This window comes from Scedosporium apiospermum (assembly GCF_000732125.1).
Source record: "Scedosporium apiospermum strain IHEM 14462 chromosome Unknown SEQ_SAPIO_0176, whole genome shotgun sequence".
In the NCBI taxonomy this organism is placed as follows: Eukaryota; Fungi; Ascomycota; class Sordariomycetes; order Microascales; family Microascaceae; genus Scedosporium; species Scedosporium apiospermum.
The window spans coordinates 881,552-897,660 of NW_015971877.1; the positions used below are offsets into that span (position 1 = coordinate 881,552).

Below are 16,109 nucleotides of genomic sequence, written 5' to 3' on the forward strand. Positions count from 1 at the left end.
GATCTCCCAGAGAGGCACGATTACACCGCCCTTAGGCCACTAGGTACGTCGTCGTTGACTCGTACTTCCAAATGGTATGGATGGTTGGCAGTAAGAAATGGTGTTCGTATCTTGATTTGTATCGTCTCCACCCCCCATTGTTAGACCAGGCGGAGGAGGCACAGGAAATTGTCGCCATGGATCGATTCGGTGTCTTTAAATTAGCTTGCAAAAGAACATCTCTCGTATCTGAGCAGCATTTCAGGTGGTGCTTGATACTGATACCTCAGGAGAAGAGCGCTGCAGTGTGGTGGGATCGCTCAAGAATGCTTCGTACTTCGTACTTTGTACTGCGAGAGTTTTCCTTGAAATTGGTGTGATCAATGGGTACATTGATGGCTCGCCGTCCAAAGTACCCTGGCCTCCCTCCCGGCTCTAACCCCCTTGTTCCTGACTTTGCTCCAAACTACACGCCCCTTGCCAAGGTTTCCCACACGCCCCAATCTGCCACTCGAGTTCGGGGTTGGTGCTTCCAGGAGCCACCCGAAGTGTTTCTCCTTTGCCCTTGGTTCCTTCCTCCTTTCGTGCCATCTGTGAATATCCCTCCTTCCAACCCCCAAAAAACACTCCTTCCCTCACTCTCGTTCTTGTTTTATCCTTCTCTTCTTTCTCTCGCTTCTCCCATTCTTACTATTATAATTTCACCCGACGAGCGTCCTTCCGTCTTGACCTTCCCTCGTTATCATCAAGAACAGAGGAAGAAGCCGGTCATCCGCCAAAGCCGAACGCGAAGGAAAAGAGCATTTGGGTCAATATCACTCCACCTGCCGAGGTCACCATTATCACGCGTATTTCGACGCCGAGAACGTTTACCGCGAAACCACGATCCTTTAGAGGTAGGGCTTTACTCCGGTCTTGAACGTAGCTCTTGCTCCTTCCCAAGAGCTCTTCGTGCTCCCCCTTCCCGCTCCTCGAGCAGTTTCGTAATCCAATCCGCACCGGCCGCCACCCCTTACGTCTACTCCTATCACATGTGGATATTTTCTGGCAAATTTCAGTCGCGAGCTGAGATTTCAACAACACCACGTTGAAATCCTCGATCGCGAACTATCTTCTTACTTCTGGGCTGCCAGTCTTCATTTCATTCTTGCCTAGCAACATATTTTCCGTCTGCAGATTTTTTTTTATCTTCCATCCGACTATTCTTGAAGCTTGAAACACTGGTGTGGGCAGTTCAGCTAACCTACGAAATTTCAGACCTAGCCGTCACAATGTCCACTGGCAAGATCCTCCTCGCCCTTGCGGCTGTTGGTGCCAGCGTTGTCTCCGGTTAGTTAAGCCCCCTCCTTGTGGGCAAGCGTAACATCAACGCCAATTGCTAACATTTCAACTATTACAGCGCAATCCAACTCGCTCTGCGCGTCCGCTACTATCACGGTTGCCGCGCCCGCAGAGGCTACGATTCCCTGCGAGACTGTCAAGGGTTCGATCGTCTTCGACGCCTCCGACGCCCTTGCCGGCGTTATCAACATTAGCGGCCCTCAGTCCGTTGCCGGCGACCTGATCATCCGAAATGCTACCAACATCAACTCCCTCTCCAGCTCTACCATCGAAACCATTGGCGGAAAGTTCGAGCTCACTGGTCTGCGCAGTCTGAGCAGCCTCGACTTCACTGCTCTGGAGTCCGTTGGAGAGATTTCTTGGATCAGTCTTACCCAGCTTGAGAATGTCCGCTTTGGATCTGACGGAGTCACCACGGTTAAGACCGTCCGTATCTCCGACACCTTCCTTTCCAGCCTTGATAGCTTCAGCATGGTCTCGGTCGGTACCTTCCAAATCGACAACAACCAGCGCCTCACCACCTGGGAGACCCGCATGACCAGCATCGGCGAGAGGCTCATCGTTGCTGACAACTCCCCCGACCTTGAGGTCTCCCTTCCCCGTCTCGCCTGGGCCGCCAACCTCGACGTTCGTGGTGTCAAGAGCCTTAGCGTTCCTCTTCTCAAGGCCGTCAACGACTCTATCCAGCTCACCCAGAACAAGGCCATGGAGTCCTTCATCGCCCCCAACTTGACCGCCACCGGTGATGATGTCTCCTTCAGGAACAACGATAACATCAGCAACATTAGCTTCCCTCTCCTTGAGAAGGCTGGAGGCAGCTTGACTGTCCAGAACAACACGAACCTTGCCTCCATCGATGGCTTCCCTAAGCTTCGACAGGTTGGCGGTGCTGTTACCATGCGTGGAAGCTTCACGAAGTACGTTTATCTCCCCATCTCCCCCCCCTCCCCCACCCCGTCTTTTGCTTGTCTAGTTCGAGAATGCTATCTTCATAATCTTGTTGCACACCCCAATTTCTAACTGTATGGTTTCTCTCATTATAGCATTGAGCTCCCTAGCCTTGACGACGTTAAGGGTGCTTTCGACGTCTCTAGTACCGAGGACATCAATGACGACTGTGCCGGCTTCAAATCGCTTGCCCCCAAGTCCAGCGGTGGCAACGGCAAGATCCAAGGCTCCTTCTCCTGCACCTCGAAGAACGCCAATGCGAACGAGGGCGGCAAGGGAGGCAGCAACAGCAGCGACAAAGAGGATGGCGCTGGCTTCCTAGGTGTCAACACTCCTATCATTCTCGGTGTTGCCGCCCTCGGCGCTCTCGCCCAGCTTCTCTAAACGGGCTGCATGAGCATGTAATGGTGCACGCTACTCTGTACATGATTTCGCAGACTCGGAAGTTGGTGGCGTTTTCCGAGCACGTTTGGGATTTTCTCCCTTGATGACGCTCTTTGTCTTTTTTTTTTTTTCTTTTTCCTGTTTCGTTTTACATACCACTTTGTTTTTCATCGACTTGCGAAAAGGGAGGTGGTGATGCGCATCATCCTCAGCATTGTACTCGGGACCTCCTAGGCGACATACGCAGGAACGAGCCAGCTGGAGTTTTTCGACATATATGGAAATTCGAATTCTACTATACTTAATAATGCGACCCGACGATTCGGCTTTACCTCCCCGCCGGATCGCTCGGTCAACCGATCCTTTCTCCAGCCAAGGAGCGTCTAACGTTGCCGGAGGGTTACTTTGTCCATATGTACGGAGGAGCAGATGGTGGATGTGGAAAAAGATTGCAATACATGTTTTTGCCTGCATTGAAGTGTGTCCTCGTGAGGTTATTGTTCACCAATTCTTCGTGTTCATGTGTGCGGTTGGCCCGCTGTGGAAGTAAACAGCCACATTGGACCACCCGCAATCTTTCAAAAGTTTACGCATATTGGGTATCAGGGGGTTCTCTTCCACAGTTCGGACCCCTCTCGTGGTATATGATCTTCAATGCTGTAAGTACTAATACAATGGGGAAACGCTAATTCCCCAGCAGGCAGGCCGACCCCAGACATGGACTAGCTATAGATACCCTTCTCGAATCTGTCCGAGTCATAGAACTTGGGCTGGATAGCGTTGCCGTTAAAGATGCGACCATTCAGCTCGTTTACAGCCTACGGGAACATGTCAGCATCGTTGACCCCAGATTGCAACCAAAGGGGGAGCTGGGGATAGATGAGTGATGGTAATGATGCTTACCCTTAGGGCAGAAACTTGATCGGTGAATTTGATGAAGACTTGTCTGGTGTCGACGTCGATGTAGAGGCGTTCTACGCGGCCGTACTAAAAAGAACACCAAAGGTTAGCCTCACTGTAACCGATAACCCAAGGGGAAAGGGGGAGGAAGCATACCTTGTCACCGCACTCCTCGCCAATTTCCTGACCCAATCCCGAAGCAATCTCGCCCTGCAAATCATCCATACCCTCCAACATATTCCTCAAAACAATAACCTCACTCATGGCACCAAAACCCTCCTCCTCACCTGCCCGACCAGGCTTCCGATTTCCACCTAGAATCCTCGAGCGCGCTGCAGGCTCAGCCCACCCACCACCGTCGGCATCAGACTTCTTCTTGCGCTTCTCAACCTGGACGCGCAAGGGGTTGACGATCCCCGATTCGTCAGCGCCGAGACCGGAGCCTTTGGTCCAGCCGTATTTGGACATGAGGCGTTGCGCGAAGCCCTTTTGGCCGGGGCGGCTGGAGCGGGGCTGACCGTCGGAGTCTTCGTCTTCTTTGTTGGCGCCGAGGCCGAGGGTTGGGCGGTAGGTTTCGGATTCGGAGTCGGAGTCGGGCTGGCGGGGCGGGGGGGAGTAGCGGACTGGGGCGCGGGAGATGGATATGCCCTGGTTTTCTTCGAGAGGAGGGGTGGGTGGAGGGGGGATCGCCGCGGAGGGAGGAGGGGGAGGTGCTCCTTGGGACATGGCGAGGCGGCGGGCGTAGGCGTCTTCGCCGGATTGGTCGGTGGGTATGGAGGCTCGAGGGGGTGATGGGGGAGGCGGGGCGAAGGAGTAATTCGGTGGAGGGGCAAATTGATCTGCGTTAGGTTCCGCGGTGGTTAGCATGACGGCGGCTCTAAGAGATGGGGAGGAACATTGAAAAAAAAACATACTTGACATAGGCTCTCTGCGATCCTCTCCGTCACTATCAGAGGTTAAATCTTCCCTACCCCGCCTATGCCTGTACAGCAGATCCTTCCACTCGTGTATCTCCCGTATACGCTCATCGCTCCTAAGATATTCTTCCACGTTCGTCGGCCTGGTGGGGTCGTACAGCTCGTCCCAATCGGTCTCCATCTGCTCCTGCCTCTTCTTCTTTTTTCTCCGGCCGCCGCGCTGGCGCTTTTCGGTAGGGGCGGCACTGTACTTCCACTCGTCGCCTGTCGCGGTCCATGCCGCGAGGTTACTCTTTGCGGGAGGATCTGCTGCCGGTGCAGGGGCAGCAGCGGTTGTGGTCGTGGCGGAAGTTGGGGTGGGTTCGGCTGAGGAGGGGGCAGGCTTAGATGGCATGGCGCCGGGGATCGTCTTGGGGAAGGATGGTTTCGGCTTTTGCTTGACCTGTGGTCGTCGTATGGGTTGGAAGCGGAGGGCTATGAAAGAGAAACGTGTGAGTAATGAGGGGAGGGCTAGGAGGATGGGGGCTGCTAGTCAGAAGAGAGAGCTGTATCTGTCGCGCACCTGAATCTAAGGGCTTCTTGGTGGGTTGTGGTTCTGCGGGTTCATTGTACAGGACTGGCGCGCTCGATATCGTGGCCGACGCGTCGCCCGAGGACTCGAGGAGGTTCGCGTAGAGGGAAAGGCCGCCGCCTCCCTTTGGAGGGGGAGGCTGCGATGGAGCTGACATAGATGCTATAAGAGGGCTCCTTGGGTTATAATGCCGAAGTGCTGTGGGATTGTGCAATTCCCACTCAATGATTATCAGTGGCTGTGTTCTGTATTCCTTGTCCTGGATATGGGAGAGGAGCAATGGACTAGGAAGTTTTGTGCGAGTTGGATTTTGTAGGCTGGAAAGTTTAGATGCTAGCCCGGTCGTTTCTTCGACGGTGGATGGATTTGAGAACCAAGAAGCTACGAGCCTTGGGTTCAATGTCTATGTACTACTCACAATACCTCAGTGTTGATTGGCCACGGAACGCCCTGAAGCGGCCCACCAAGGATGTCCAGTGGACAGTGGACAGTGGACCGGGGGGATCCCAACACGGTTTCTTAGGCCGCTAAACCCGCAAGACCATCGAACGGATTTGCGTGCCGAAAGGGGGGGGGGGGTTAATAGGCTCTGGATTCCTCGATTACTGTGCATTTCAAACTCCACAATTGCGCCATCAGCGAGTTGCCGAGTGACAGCATTAATTGATCAGTTCAAGCACGAGCACTCTTGCTAAAACATTGAGAGCTTCAAGTATCTCCGTGGCAGACCTCAGACAGAGCTCTCCTTTCTTCACTCCATCTCAAAATTTATCTCACGACTGGTAGATACATCAGTCTGTCCTATTAGCATCTTATTGCGGGCCGGCCCAGCCATCTATATCAAGATCTATCCGTCCCTTCACCCTGGATCTTCCGATTGAATGATATATTCGCTTTTAAGCCGAGTAGATCAATTCTCTGAACAAAGCCTTTGCGCCATTACTCTTTTTGGATATTTATCGAGTACTCTCCCGCAGGGAACTCAATATCGCCATGTCGTTGACACTCAAGACCGCCATCAAAGGCTCCCGCGATGCTACCGCCGTCATCATCCCCTCCAAGCCCGCGCCCCTGACCGTCACTTACAGTGGGATCAACGCCGAGATCGCAAAGTTCCAGGCCAAGCTCGCAGACCTCGGCATCAAGACCGGAGCGCCCGTCTCGATCGCCCTCGTCAACTCTTACGAGTTCATCGTCTCCTTCCTGGCTACGTCGTGGCAGCGCGCCATTGCTGCGCCGCTGAACCCTGGGTACAAGCAGGACGAATTTGAGTTCTACATTGACGATGTCAAGTCGGCTCTGGTCTTGGTTCCCAAGGGCGCCGTCGCCCAGAACACCCCTGCTGTCAGGGCAGCGAGGCGGTTCAAGGCGGCCATTGCTGAGTGCTACTGGGATGCCGCCAAGGGAGAGGTTGCGCTAGATGTGAAGGATCAAGGACAGCTCAGGGGTAGACAGCCTGTTCAGGAGCCGCAGCCTGATGACGTTGCTCTCGTTTTGCACACAAGGTATGAATGAGACTTGATATATAGCAAGCTTGGAGGCTAGTAAAGGCCGGCTAACAAGATCGATGAAATATAGTGGAACAACCTCGAGGCCGAAAGTCGTAAGTGCCGCCGGAGAGCAGAGCGCGGTACGCTGTACACTACGAATTGCGGCTAACCTTAACTACTTCTAACCTAGGTCCCCCTTACCCATCGCAACTTAACCCGAACCATGAGTATGTAACCTCCCATGTCTCCTAAGCTATGGCGCAAGTCCAGGCTGACATTTGACGGTAGAGAACATCCAGCAAACTTACCAGCTCACCTCGGCCGACCGTACCATGCTGGTGATGCCTCTATTCCACGTCCACGGACTTCTTTGCGGTCTCCTGGCTCCCTTCTACTCGGGCGGATCGATGGTTGTGCCCACCAAGTTCTCTGCCTCTGAGTTCTGGACGGATTTCATCGCCCACAAGGCGAACTGGTACACCGCCGTGCCGACCATTCACCAAATCCTCCTCAAGAACCCCACGCCCAGCCCTAGGCCGAACATTCGATTCATCCGATCGTGCTCCTCCCCTCTGGCTCCTACAGTGCTCGCGCAGCTCGAGAAGGCGTATGGCGCACCAGTGCTCGAGGCTTATGCTATGACCGAAGCCGCGCATCAGATGACGTCCAACCCTCTTCCACCTGCCAAGAGAAAGCCCGGCAGCGTCGGCATCGGACAGGGAGTCGAAGTCAGGATTCTCGACGACGCCGGTGACGAGGTGCCTCAGGGCAAGGAGGGCGAAATTTGCATCAGGGGAGAGAACGTGACCAAGGGCTACCTCAACAACGAGGCCGCCAACAAGTCGTCGTTCACCAAGGGTGGATTCTTCCGCACGGGTGACCAGGGACTCAAGGATGCTGATGGCTATATCATCATCACCGGTCGCATCAAGGAGCTGATCAACAAGGGAGGCGAGAAGATTAGCCCCATTGAGCTCGACAACGTCCTTACGCAGCACCCTGCTGTGTCTGAGGCTGTCAGCTTTGCCATTCCGGACGAGTTGTACGGACAGGAGATCGGTGTTGCAGTTGTCCTGAAGCCCGACCAGAACCTCAAGGCTGATGAGCTAAAGAGCTGGGTCTCGCAGAAGTTGGCCAAGTTCAAGACCCCCAAGAAGGTAAGCTTAATCTTTATCTACCGCTGATTGATCTCGTATCACCTGGCCGCAGTTTCGAGGAGAACTTTTGACTAACCACAAGTTGTGTGCTAGATCTACTTCACGGAGACGATGCCCAAGACTGCGACCGGAAAGATTCAGCGAAGAATTGTTGCCGAGACGATGCAGAAGCAGGACAAGGCCAAGCTCTAAATGGCCACATTGGTTATATCATGTGTTCTGGGTCAATATATAGCATATACGCACTGAATTTGTTTTGAGAACTAGCTAGTTGTATAGATTTGAGATAGATCAGAGTTGGATTGACAATTGATAGAGATGCAGCAACTGCCGATTCACCCTAGCGCAGTCCCCAAGGCTCACTCCCAGTTACACTTGAACTTGAGAAATTAGCCCGATGTTCAGTCAGCATTGTTGTCATTGTCGTCAAACACATCCGAAATCCGTCCGCAGAGGCGTCGTACTCATCTACGCCCTTCGCCCTTCGCCCTTCGCCCTTCGCGTGTCGTCCTTGTAATTCGACCACTCTAAGCTCGGCTGGAGAGGCTCACTCCAACCCCTCCACCCCCACGAAACAATTCCGAAGCTCAGGAGCTTCCAATTCCCGCGCCAGCTCCCAATAAAGCGACCCCCCAATAAAACCCCCGGCTCTAACCGGATTCTCTCTACCACTCCTAACCCCCCAAACCTCGCAAAAGAGTTGCGCCATTCCGAGCTATCTCCACCTCCACATCGGTCCAATTGTACCGTTGCCGTTTCCACACTTCCAGCAGTACTGAGTACCGGCAGCTCGAAGCAACGAACCACCCCGAGTCACTTACATACTTGCCCCTCCCTCCCTCTATAACCCCTCCATTCCGATCCATCTCCTCTGCATATTAGATGTCTCTCCTCCACCGTCTTAAACCCCTCGCGACCCAATTCCGTCCCCAGCCCTTCCTCCGTCCATCTATACCCCTGCTATCTTCGAGCAATACATCAGTCGCCCCTCGCTTCGCACTCCGCACAATGGCTACCGCTAAGAAGACCGAATGGCTCGTCATCATCCCCGACAAGGAGGGCGTTCATGAGAAGAGGCTTGAGGTGAGGCCGAAGCACTTCGAGGGCATTAAGTCGTTTGAGGAGTCCGGGAAGTTTAAGATGGGAGGTGAGTTTCTTTTCCTTTTTACTAGGACTCATGCCGTTCTGCAAGTCCTATACTGCAATATCCGTCTTTTCGTGAAGAAGAGCCATTGGTCGATGTACGGGAAAGCCGATGGATATTGACGATGATCCTTTTTTTCCGCTAGGTGCCGTTCTCAACGAGGTCCCCAAGGACAACAACCCCCAGAACTTTAGCTTCTACGGAAGCACCATCATTGTCGTCGCCGATACCAAGGAGGAGGTTCTTGACATCATCAAGAAGGATGTTTACACCGAGAGTGGTGTTTGGGACTTTGAGAAGGTGAGAGAGTGAATGTCGAGGGGAAAGAGTAAGGAGAAACCATGAACCATATCGCTAACGATGAAATCTCTTAGATTCAAATTTGGCCCGTACGTTCTTGACCTGATCTACTTGCTACTTCGTTTAACCCCTTTCCTTTCGACTCGTGAACACCCGTTTTACTAACAACTCGACAGGTTCTCCTAGCCTTCAGGAACCCATAAAGGAGAGGCAAACTTCATCAGTAACAAGAAAATGTGTCTCAGAAAATGCAATATTAATCAAAGTATGAACCGTCTGTTACACCCAATTGTCCACAACGAAAAAAAAAAAAAAAAAAAAAAAAAAAAAAAAGACCATGACCCAAAAACGTAAAGTCCCATAAAAAATAACCAAAACCGGATCCCAAGTCGAAAAGCTACGCATGAATCGGCACCTCATTGTGAGGCTTCATCACAGGCGCGCCACCCGACTCGTCATCCTCCTCTTCTTCCTCTTCCTCCGGCTCCTCCTCGTCAGACTCTACCTCCGAGGCTGTCCTAGATTCGAGATCCGTGCTCGAGGCTTGAGCCTCAGCTGCCTCGGCGGCGAGCTTGAGCTCACGCGAGAGGTCGAAGCAGTCCTCCAAAAGCTCCGTCACCCTTCCTTGACCCTCGGGAATGTCGTCCCCGACCATGAATTTGCCGTCTACCCGCATGTTGTCGATGGAGTTGAGCTATGAGGAGAGGCGTGATTGTTAGCTAGACCAATTTTGTGCGTCACTTTATGGGGAGAAGAAGAACTTTATCTACCTTCATGCTGTACGGATAAACCTCTCTGACGGTCCTGATCGAACCGTTGTCCATGACTTCCGTTAGACACCGTTTTAGCGTCCTTAGCTGGTTGTAAACTGGAAGTAAAGCCTCCGAAACTGGTTGGGATGCGATCATCAAGGAGAAGACAAATCCGTACGACCTCCTGATAAGATAGAGTAGCATCTAGGTTCATGGGTTGTTAGTCGATATGTGCCCTGCAATGGTGGGGAGACTGTTTTATCACGCACTCTTCTGACGTAAGACTCGGCGGGATTGCCCTCCTCATCTACCCAGTTTCCATTGACTCGCATGTCGTCAATCCTATCCAGGGTGCGGTGGTAATCATATAAATCCGCCTCTCGTAGAGCCCACGCATGCGTAACGGAGAGTTTCTCAAGATGATTGCGGACCCGAATGAGTTTATCGTACAGCGCTCGGAATCGATCAGGGATAGAAGCAGCTCCCTTCCTGGATGCTCGCACTCGTTAGAAGACGGCAATCATCATTATACGGGGAGGGTACTAGGGCCTATTTTACCTTTCAAGGGACACCTCGGCCCAAGCAAGACAGCGAGCCAGGACGTCGTTGACAATATCGTTACCCGCGGGGACTCCCCCATCCTCGGTGACAAAGTTGCCGTCTTTCCTCTGATCTGCAATTTCCTGCGCCTTCTTCTGCAATTCTGTGATTTCCGATGTTGAAACCTATTATCAATGGCACACATATGTAAGCTACTGGCGCTCTCAAGACAAGGTGATATGTCGACACATCCATACCGTCGGCCGAGTGTTTGCCCTCGAAATGGTCCTGATAATAGAAATGAGTCTCTCGTAGATCTCGGGAAGCGGGTCTTCCAGCCTCTTGAGCCTCTCCTGAAGCGCCGCAAGAGAGGTCCTGCAAAGCTCAATGCGCCTCGAGAGGAGCGTGACGTAGGGCCGGGGACATGCCATGTCCCGGCTCACATTTACGGCGAGCTTGTTCAATGTCTCTTCCATGGCTTCCAGATCTTTAGCGGAGTATAGGTCGCTTTCGGCGAGGTGGTCTAGTAGTCTCAGGATGATCGTTGTGGGGGCGTATACGGCGGGCGCTTCGTTGTTTCGGCCGATTGTGAGGAAACATAGGGAGAGGATGCGAAAGCAGCTGTCCAACACGTGTGCGACTATTGCAGAAAAAGTGTCAGATTGGATTTCGCAAAAGAAAAAGAAGAAGGAAGAAAACGAGCAACCGTGGGAGTTGGAGACTAACGCTGCGTTTGCGGCTTCCCATCCACAAACCCGAGATCTTCAAGCTGCTTCACCTGTTGAAGAGTTTCGTCATACAGAGGTATCACCTCCTGGCTCCGGAGATAAGTTGTACGATCGGTCTTTAACAAGACCAATTGGTCTCGAATCTGAGAGAGTTTGTCCAATACCGCTTGATCGCGGGTGTTATCTGGAGGTGGAAGCGCTGGAGTGTCCATCTTGGCTTGTTTGCGAGTCGTTTCCTCTTCGCGTCGGATGGATTTAGGAGGGGCAGATTGCAGATTTGCGATGGAGGGGTTGATGCAGGTGCGAAGGAAGCAGGCACTCTTGGAACGACAAACTAATGGGGAACAATGGACCCTTGGAAACCGGAATCCGGTTTGCGACGGGCTTGGGATTTATTTAATTGTTGTAGCAACACTGTGTGCGGGTCCAACGGAATATAACGTGAGGTGAGAGCAGGACAAACTGGATGTTGGCCTGTGAAGTAGGAAAAGCTGGTGATCACGATTCAACGAGGGGTTGACGGCACGGCGGTGACCAGACGGGGGACCAGGGCTTTAATGGGCGACCGAAGCTTAAAAGCTTGATGGGGTTGCGTTGCGGTGCACCGCTCTATAAGTAGAATAGCATCCAAATAGCATGATCCCCAGTGGATCCGTGTGAAGCTAGTGGCAGACAAGAACTGAGATGGAGATTTGGATTTGGATTTAAGACTTGGAAATGGACTTGGATTGGAGCTGGCAGTTATCAACATTTGATCTAGATTGGTCGAGGTAACCCCCCTTAGGTTACAAATCGGCGAGTCCATATCAGGCAGAGCGGCAAGCAGGACTTGGACGCAGAGAGATGGATCCAGGGCGGGTTTATAAGCAAAGAGTGCAGCGAACTTTGCTGTCGACGTCAAGGAGGGGATGAGGGGCGGGAATGGAGAAGCCGCGGCAAGGAAAAGGGAGACAATGGAGACATAGATTTCGGTCGATCAACGTTGCTTTCCCAAAGGAACGTTTGGAGATTGGAGATTGGACAATGGAACTGCGAAGTCTCTTGCTTCAATCTCGAATGACAAGCCGTTCCCCGTATCCCCATGTATGTACGACGCAATTGATGTAATAACCCTGCAGGCCTCTCATCAATAACCCCCGGACTCTCCCCCTCCCTCCTTTACGAAGTACATCAATCACATTTCAAGTCAGTCTTTGGAGGTGCAAAACCTCGAAATGCAAGATGGCTCACGTTCGGCACTTCCGCTTTGGAAGATCACGGCGCAATCTATTTTAGATCCCCCTCCTGCTCAACACAGAAGGTCCTCGCGAAGCCGGTTACATGCCACGAGCCGCTGTCTGTCCTTCTGATTCCTCCATGGCAGAAGCGTTGCGCACGGCGGCCCCGGAAGCCGCGGCTGCGTGGGACGGCGCACGCGGTATTCGGCCACAAAATGGGGCATGCTACATAAGCTTCTTTCGACATGCTTACCGCAGGCCTGGGTTGTTTTGCCAGCCAACAGGTTTTGGGTGTTGCATCGTCATCCACGGGACATGGATGCACACGGGTCTCGGGCCCGAAGATCCTCAATGACGAAAGACGAAAAAAAGGCGGGGGAGGGGGAAATGTCGAAAAAGCGCAAAGCCACTGATGTCCGTCCCCTGCATACGAGGTGTACAAGTTACGGGTTGACCCTGCCTTGAATCCCTTTGCACAAGTGTACCTTTGTACGAACTTCGTAGTGCGGGAGGAATTAAATGTGATTGGAGAAATATTAGTGCATTATTCAGTGGTATTCGACGAAGGCATGTGAACAAGGGCGGGAGTGTGCAGACGATTCCAAGTGTCAGTTGCAGTTGCCTGGGGATGACCAACTTTAGTCATTTGATGATTCATCAAAATATCAGCTTGGGAAGAACTTTCATCTTGGATCTGCGTGAAATCACATGACCAGGTGCCCTCACAGAATGGCGGGGACACCAAAGCACAGACCACCTCAATACACCACAGACTCTGCTTAGGTTTCCAAGCCCTCCAAATCCCAAAAATCCATCCAGGGAAATTTCAGCCTTGAAGAAAACCACTTTCGACATCCTCTCACCAATTCCATTCCACCAACCCTCGATACCCTCGATACCCTCAATCCACACCATTCAAAATGTCGAACGCTGAACTCGCTTCTTCCTACGCGGCGCTCATCCTCGCCGACGACGGTGTTGAGGTCACCGTGAGTTAATTCCCCAGCAATTCGAGCATTTTCGCTGGGAAATTCTTTGAGAACCCCACCTCGTCTTCGAAGATGCGAAGAATACTCGCTCCTAATTCCAAGGGCATGGAAGGAGGACAGACGCGATTAAGGATTGAATTCTAACAGTTTTTTTCATTGAAAATAGGCCGACAAGCTCCAGACCCTCATCAAGGCCGCCGGCGTCGAGGATGTTGAGCCCATCTGGACCCAGCTTTTCGCCAAGGTACATCTCACCAGTCCTCTCTTCCTCAAGATTCTCGCGAACCTACCTCGAGACAGTCTCGCACCCCTTTCGATCGACTAAAATCCGATAAATTGTTGAATTTGCTGACCGGGGAATTTTTGGGGGGAATAATATAGGCTCTCGAGGGCAAGGACGTCAAGGACCTCCTGACCAACGTCAGCGCCGGTGGTGCTGCCGCTCCCGCTGCTGGTGGTGCCGGTGCCGCGGCGGGCGGCGCCGCAGAGGAGAAGGCCGAGGAGAAGGAGGAATCCGGTTCGTCAATCCAAATTATCTCCGTCTTGCCAGGTTCGCGCGCGAGCTCTCAAGTTCCGTTACTGACCAATTCACTCTACAGAGAAGGAGGAGTCGGACGAGGACATGGGTTTCGGCCTTTTCGACTAAAGCAAACCTTGAACGACTTTTTTCTTTGTACTTCGGATGCATGGCTATGGGGGTCTTTACGTTCAACCGATCATAAAAGGATACGGTGGTGTAACAGCGTTCTGCTGCCTGGACACAACAGGGTTCGCGTTTCTCATAGGTTGTTAATATGATGAAATTGCGCTCAAAAAGAAAAACGGCAATTGGAGTTCAGGTTGCTGCCCACTTAGACGGTTTATTTGAGGAATATCGTTCAAAAAAAATCACATGAAGCCAATACTTGTTCTTTTGCACTCGACGCCTGTGGAGTATAAGTGCCCCCGGGTTGTTCGTTACTATACCTGCGCCATGCTCCTATTCTAACGCCGCACCTGAAATGTAGTCATGACATACAATTCCACCTACCACTCAACCTTCCCAAACAGCCATCTTGCATGGGTGCGTTCGCGCCCGCATGTTAAGACCCGGTTATCTACTTTACATTCAGCACAGCCGATGGGGTCAGACCTGCCTCCTTCAGCGTCTTTCCAAAATCGATCTGTCCCTCGAACGTCTTGCGCGGAAAAGTCGTTGAGAAACTTGTAACCCGGACAGACTGCTCGGACTCAAGTAATTGCGCGAGCTCGAAGAGCGTAGTATCGGCAGACAACGTCTTCATGACGGGTCCCTTGCTAGTCTGCAGCTTCAGCCTCGCTTCGTTGTGATCAACCTTCTTAGCGGACGGAGCTGCTGCTGCTGCTGCGGGAGCAGATGCGAGCGGGCTCGTCTCTACAGGCCGTCCCTCTCGAGCAGCCTTTTCCGCTTCGGCCTTGCGCCTGCGTTCCTCCTTGTCGGCTTCGATCTTGGCCCTGATACGCTTCTTTGCTTCCATGTCATCGAGCTTCTCCTGGCGTTTTTTCGCGGCTTGTTTTATCTGCTCTTTGCGTTGGAGCTCTTCTTTGATGTCCTGTTGATCCCTGGTAGATTTCATTCGGATTTTCTATAAAAGAGTTCATAATTATTAGTCTAAAACACAAAGGGGAAAGAGTGCCGCTTTGGACCGGGTCTATACCTCGTTGCGCTTGGCCTCTTCGCGGTCAAGAACGGCTTGGTTCTCGCGCTTCGCCTTGAGTTTCTGTCGGAGTTCTTCCAGTCTGGCTGCCTTTTGCTCCTCCGTCAGAGGGGCGATCTCCTCGGTAGATTCGGAGAAGTCGGTGTGGCCGCTAGATACAACAAAGTGAGAATTTTCGCAGAGTATGAAAAACGATAGTAAACTTGGCCAGTAACATACCTCTTGGTGGCGTGGTAAGAGGCGAAATCCGCGTTCTTGAACTGCTTGCCGCATTCATTGCACACAAGAGATTTCATTCCCGCCTCTCCTGTAGAGTCTACGATAATCTTGGACTCTTCATCTTCTTCCTCTTCTTCCTGCTTCACCTTGTCTTCGGCGAGGAGCTCGTCGAGGGGTTTGTCCTGGTTCGCTTCGAGCCACTCGAGAGCTTGGTTCACTAGTGACACGAGCTGCTGGTTAGTACAATCGAGGTCTATGTACCCCGCAGCTAGATGCTTAATTGGAGCAAGAAGTAAATCTTACGAGCACCAGCTCTCTTTATCGCGAGCTCGGCGCGGGCTTTGTCGAAGCCCATCTCGAGCAGGAGGTTGAGGTCGGATGGGGCCATGGTTATGGTGGGGTTGGAGCTTGGAGGGGTGTTGCTTTGTGGTGTGTTTTGTTGGAGAGCCAAGGTATGAGCTTAGACTTGAAAGTCGGCTGATGAAAACTGCCTCTACTGGACGGCGATGCCTAGTAAGGAGGAAATAAGCAGGAATATGGGGAGCCTAATGAAGGTTATTAGATGGTGAAAAGGGAGGATCGATGCTATGAATTGGATTGATGACTGAAGGTGGTGTACCGTCTTGGCGGGGTTAAGAGGCAACGGTTCCAGTCGTAATTGAGATGACGGCAGAGCGTCATTCGCCAGCTCTCAAGAGCTCAGCTTCCCACCTTAGAATTGCCACATTGGCCTTTCTCTGCCTTTTTTTCTTATTTCATTTTTTGTTCCCCTTTCAAAAGCAAATGAATACATATTAATTTCGTTCTTGAAATTAAATAGCTTACTATACAAGAGGATTGTCTTCGTCGTCAACCGT

The 16,109-nt window shown here is 52.2% G+C and overlaps 7 protein-coding genes across 7 annotated transcripts; 4 read left to right on the plus strand and 3 right to left on the minus strand.

Moving 5' to 3' along the window:
* Positions 1–1,250: 1,250 nt before the first annotated feature.
* Positions 1,251–2,652, plus strand: SAPIO_CDS10781 (uncharacterized protein; the record flags this gene model as incomplete). The annotated part of the gene is made up of 3 exons (XM_016784322.1): positions 1,251–1,308; positions 1,379–2,237; positions 2,364–2,652. The coding sequence occupies 3 exons, from the start codon at positions 1,251–1,253 to the stop codon at positions 2,650–2,652; spliced, it is 1,206 nt and encodes a 401-aa protein (XP_016638549.1).
* Positions 2,653–3,374: 722 nt separating this feature from the next.
* SAPIO_CDS10782 (G-patch domain-containing protein) lies at positions 3,375–5,197 on the minus strand (the record flags this gene model as incomplete). Its single annotated transcript, XM_016784323.1, has 5 exons — positions 3,375–3,470; positions 3,556–3,639; positions 3,709–4,391; positions 4,467–4,943; positions 5,032–5,197. 5 exons carry the CDS (start codon positions 5,195–5,197, stop codon positions 3,375–3,377), a joined length of 1,506 nt encoding a protein of 501 aa, XP_016638550.1.
* Positions 5,198–6,033: 836 nt separating this feature from the next.
* Positions 6,034–7,879, plus strand: SAPIO_CDS10783 (putative peroxisomal-coenzyme A synthetase; the record flags this gene model as incomplete). Its single annotated transcript, XM_016784324.1, has 5 exons — positions 6,034–6,545; positions 6,619–6,643; positions 6,721–6,757; positions 6,819–7,687; positions 7,781–7,879. 5 exons carry the CDS (start codon positions 6,034–6,036, stop codon positions 7,877–7,879), a joined length of 1,542 nt encoding a protein of 513 aa, XP_016638551.1.
* An 816-nt stretch (positions 7,880–8,695) lies between these two features.
* Positions 8,696–9,334, plus strand: SAPIO_CDS10784 (uncharacterized protein; the record flags this gene model as incomplete). The annotated part of the gene is made up of 4 exons (XM_016784325.1): positions 8,696–8,834; positions 8,977–9,131; positions 9,206–9,220; positions 9,308–9,334. 4 exons carry the CDS (start codon positions 8,696–8,698, stop codon positions 9,332–9,334), a joined length of 336 nt encoding a protein of 111 aa, XP_016638552.1.
* A 194-nt stretch (positions 9,335–9,528) lies between these two features.
* On the minus strand, positions 9,529–11,363 carry SAPIO_CDS10785 (uncharacterized protein; the record flags this gene model as incomplete). The annotated part of the gene is made up of 6 exons (XM_016784326.1): positions 9,529–9,825; positions 9,902–10,087; positions 10,153–10,372; positions 10,442–10,608; positions 10,681–11,063; positions 11,150–11,363. 6 exons carry the CDS (start codon positions 11,361–11,363, stop codon positions 9,529–9,531), a joined length of 1,467 nt encoding a protein of 488 aa, XP_016638553.1.
* Positions 11,364–13,288: 1,925 nt separating this feature from the next.
* On the plus strand, positions 13,289–14,003 carry SAPIO_CDS10786 (DNA-(apurinic or apyrimidinic site) lyase; the record flags this gene model as incomplete). The annotated part of the gene is made up of 4 exons (XM_016784327.1): positions 13,289–13,357; positions 13,524–13,601; positions 13,739–13,874; positions 13,957–14,003. 4 exons carry the CDS (start codon positions 13,289–13,291, stop codon positions 14,001–14,003), a joined length of 330 nt encoding a protein of 109 aa, XP_016638554.1.
* Positions 14,004–14,454: 451 nt separating this feature from the next.
* Positions 14,455–15,640, minus strand: SAPIO_CDS10787 (Ubx domain-containing protein; the record flags this gene model as incomplete). Its single annotated transcript, XM_016784328.1, has 4 exons — positions 14,455–14,961; positions 15,034–15,184; positions 15,253–15,469; positions 15,556–15,640. 4 exons carry the CDS (start codon positions 15,638–15,640, stop codon positions 14,455–14,457), a joined length of 960 nt encoding a protein of 319 aa, XP_016638555.1.
* Between the last annotated feature and the right edge of the window lie 469 nt (positions 15,641–16,109).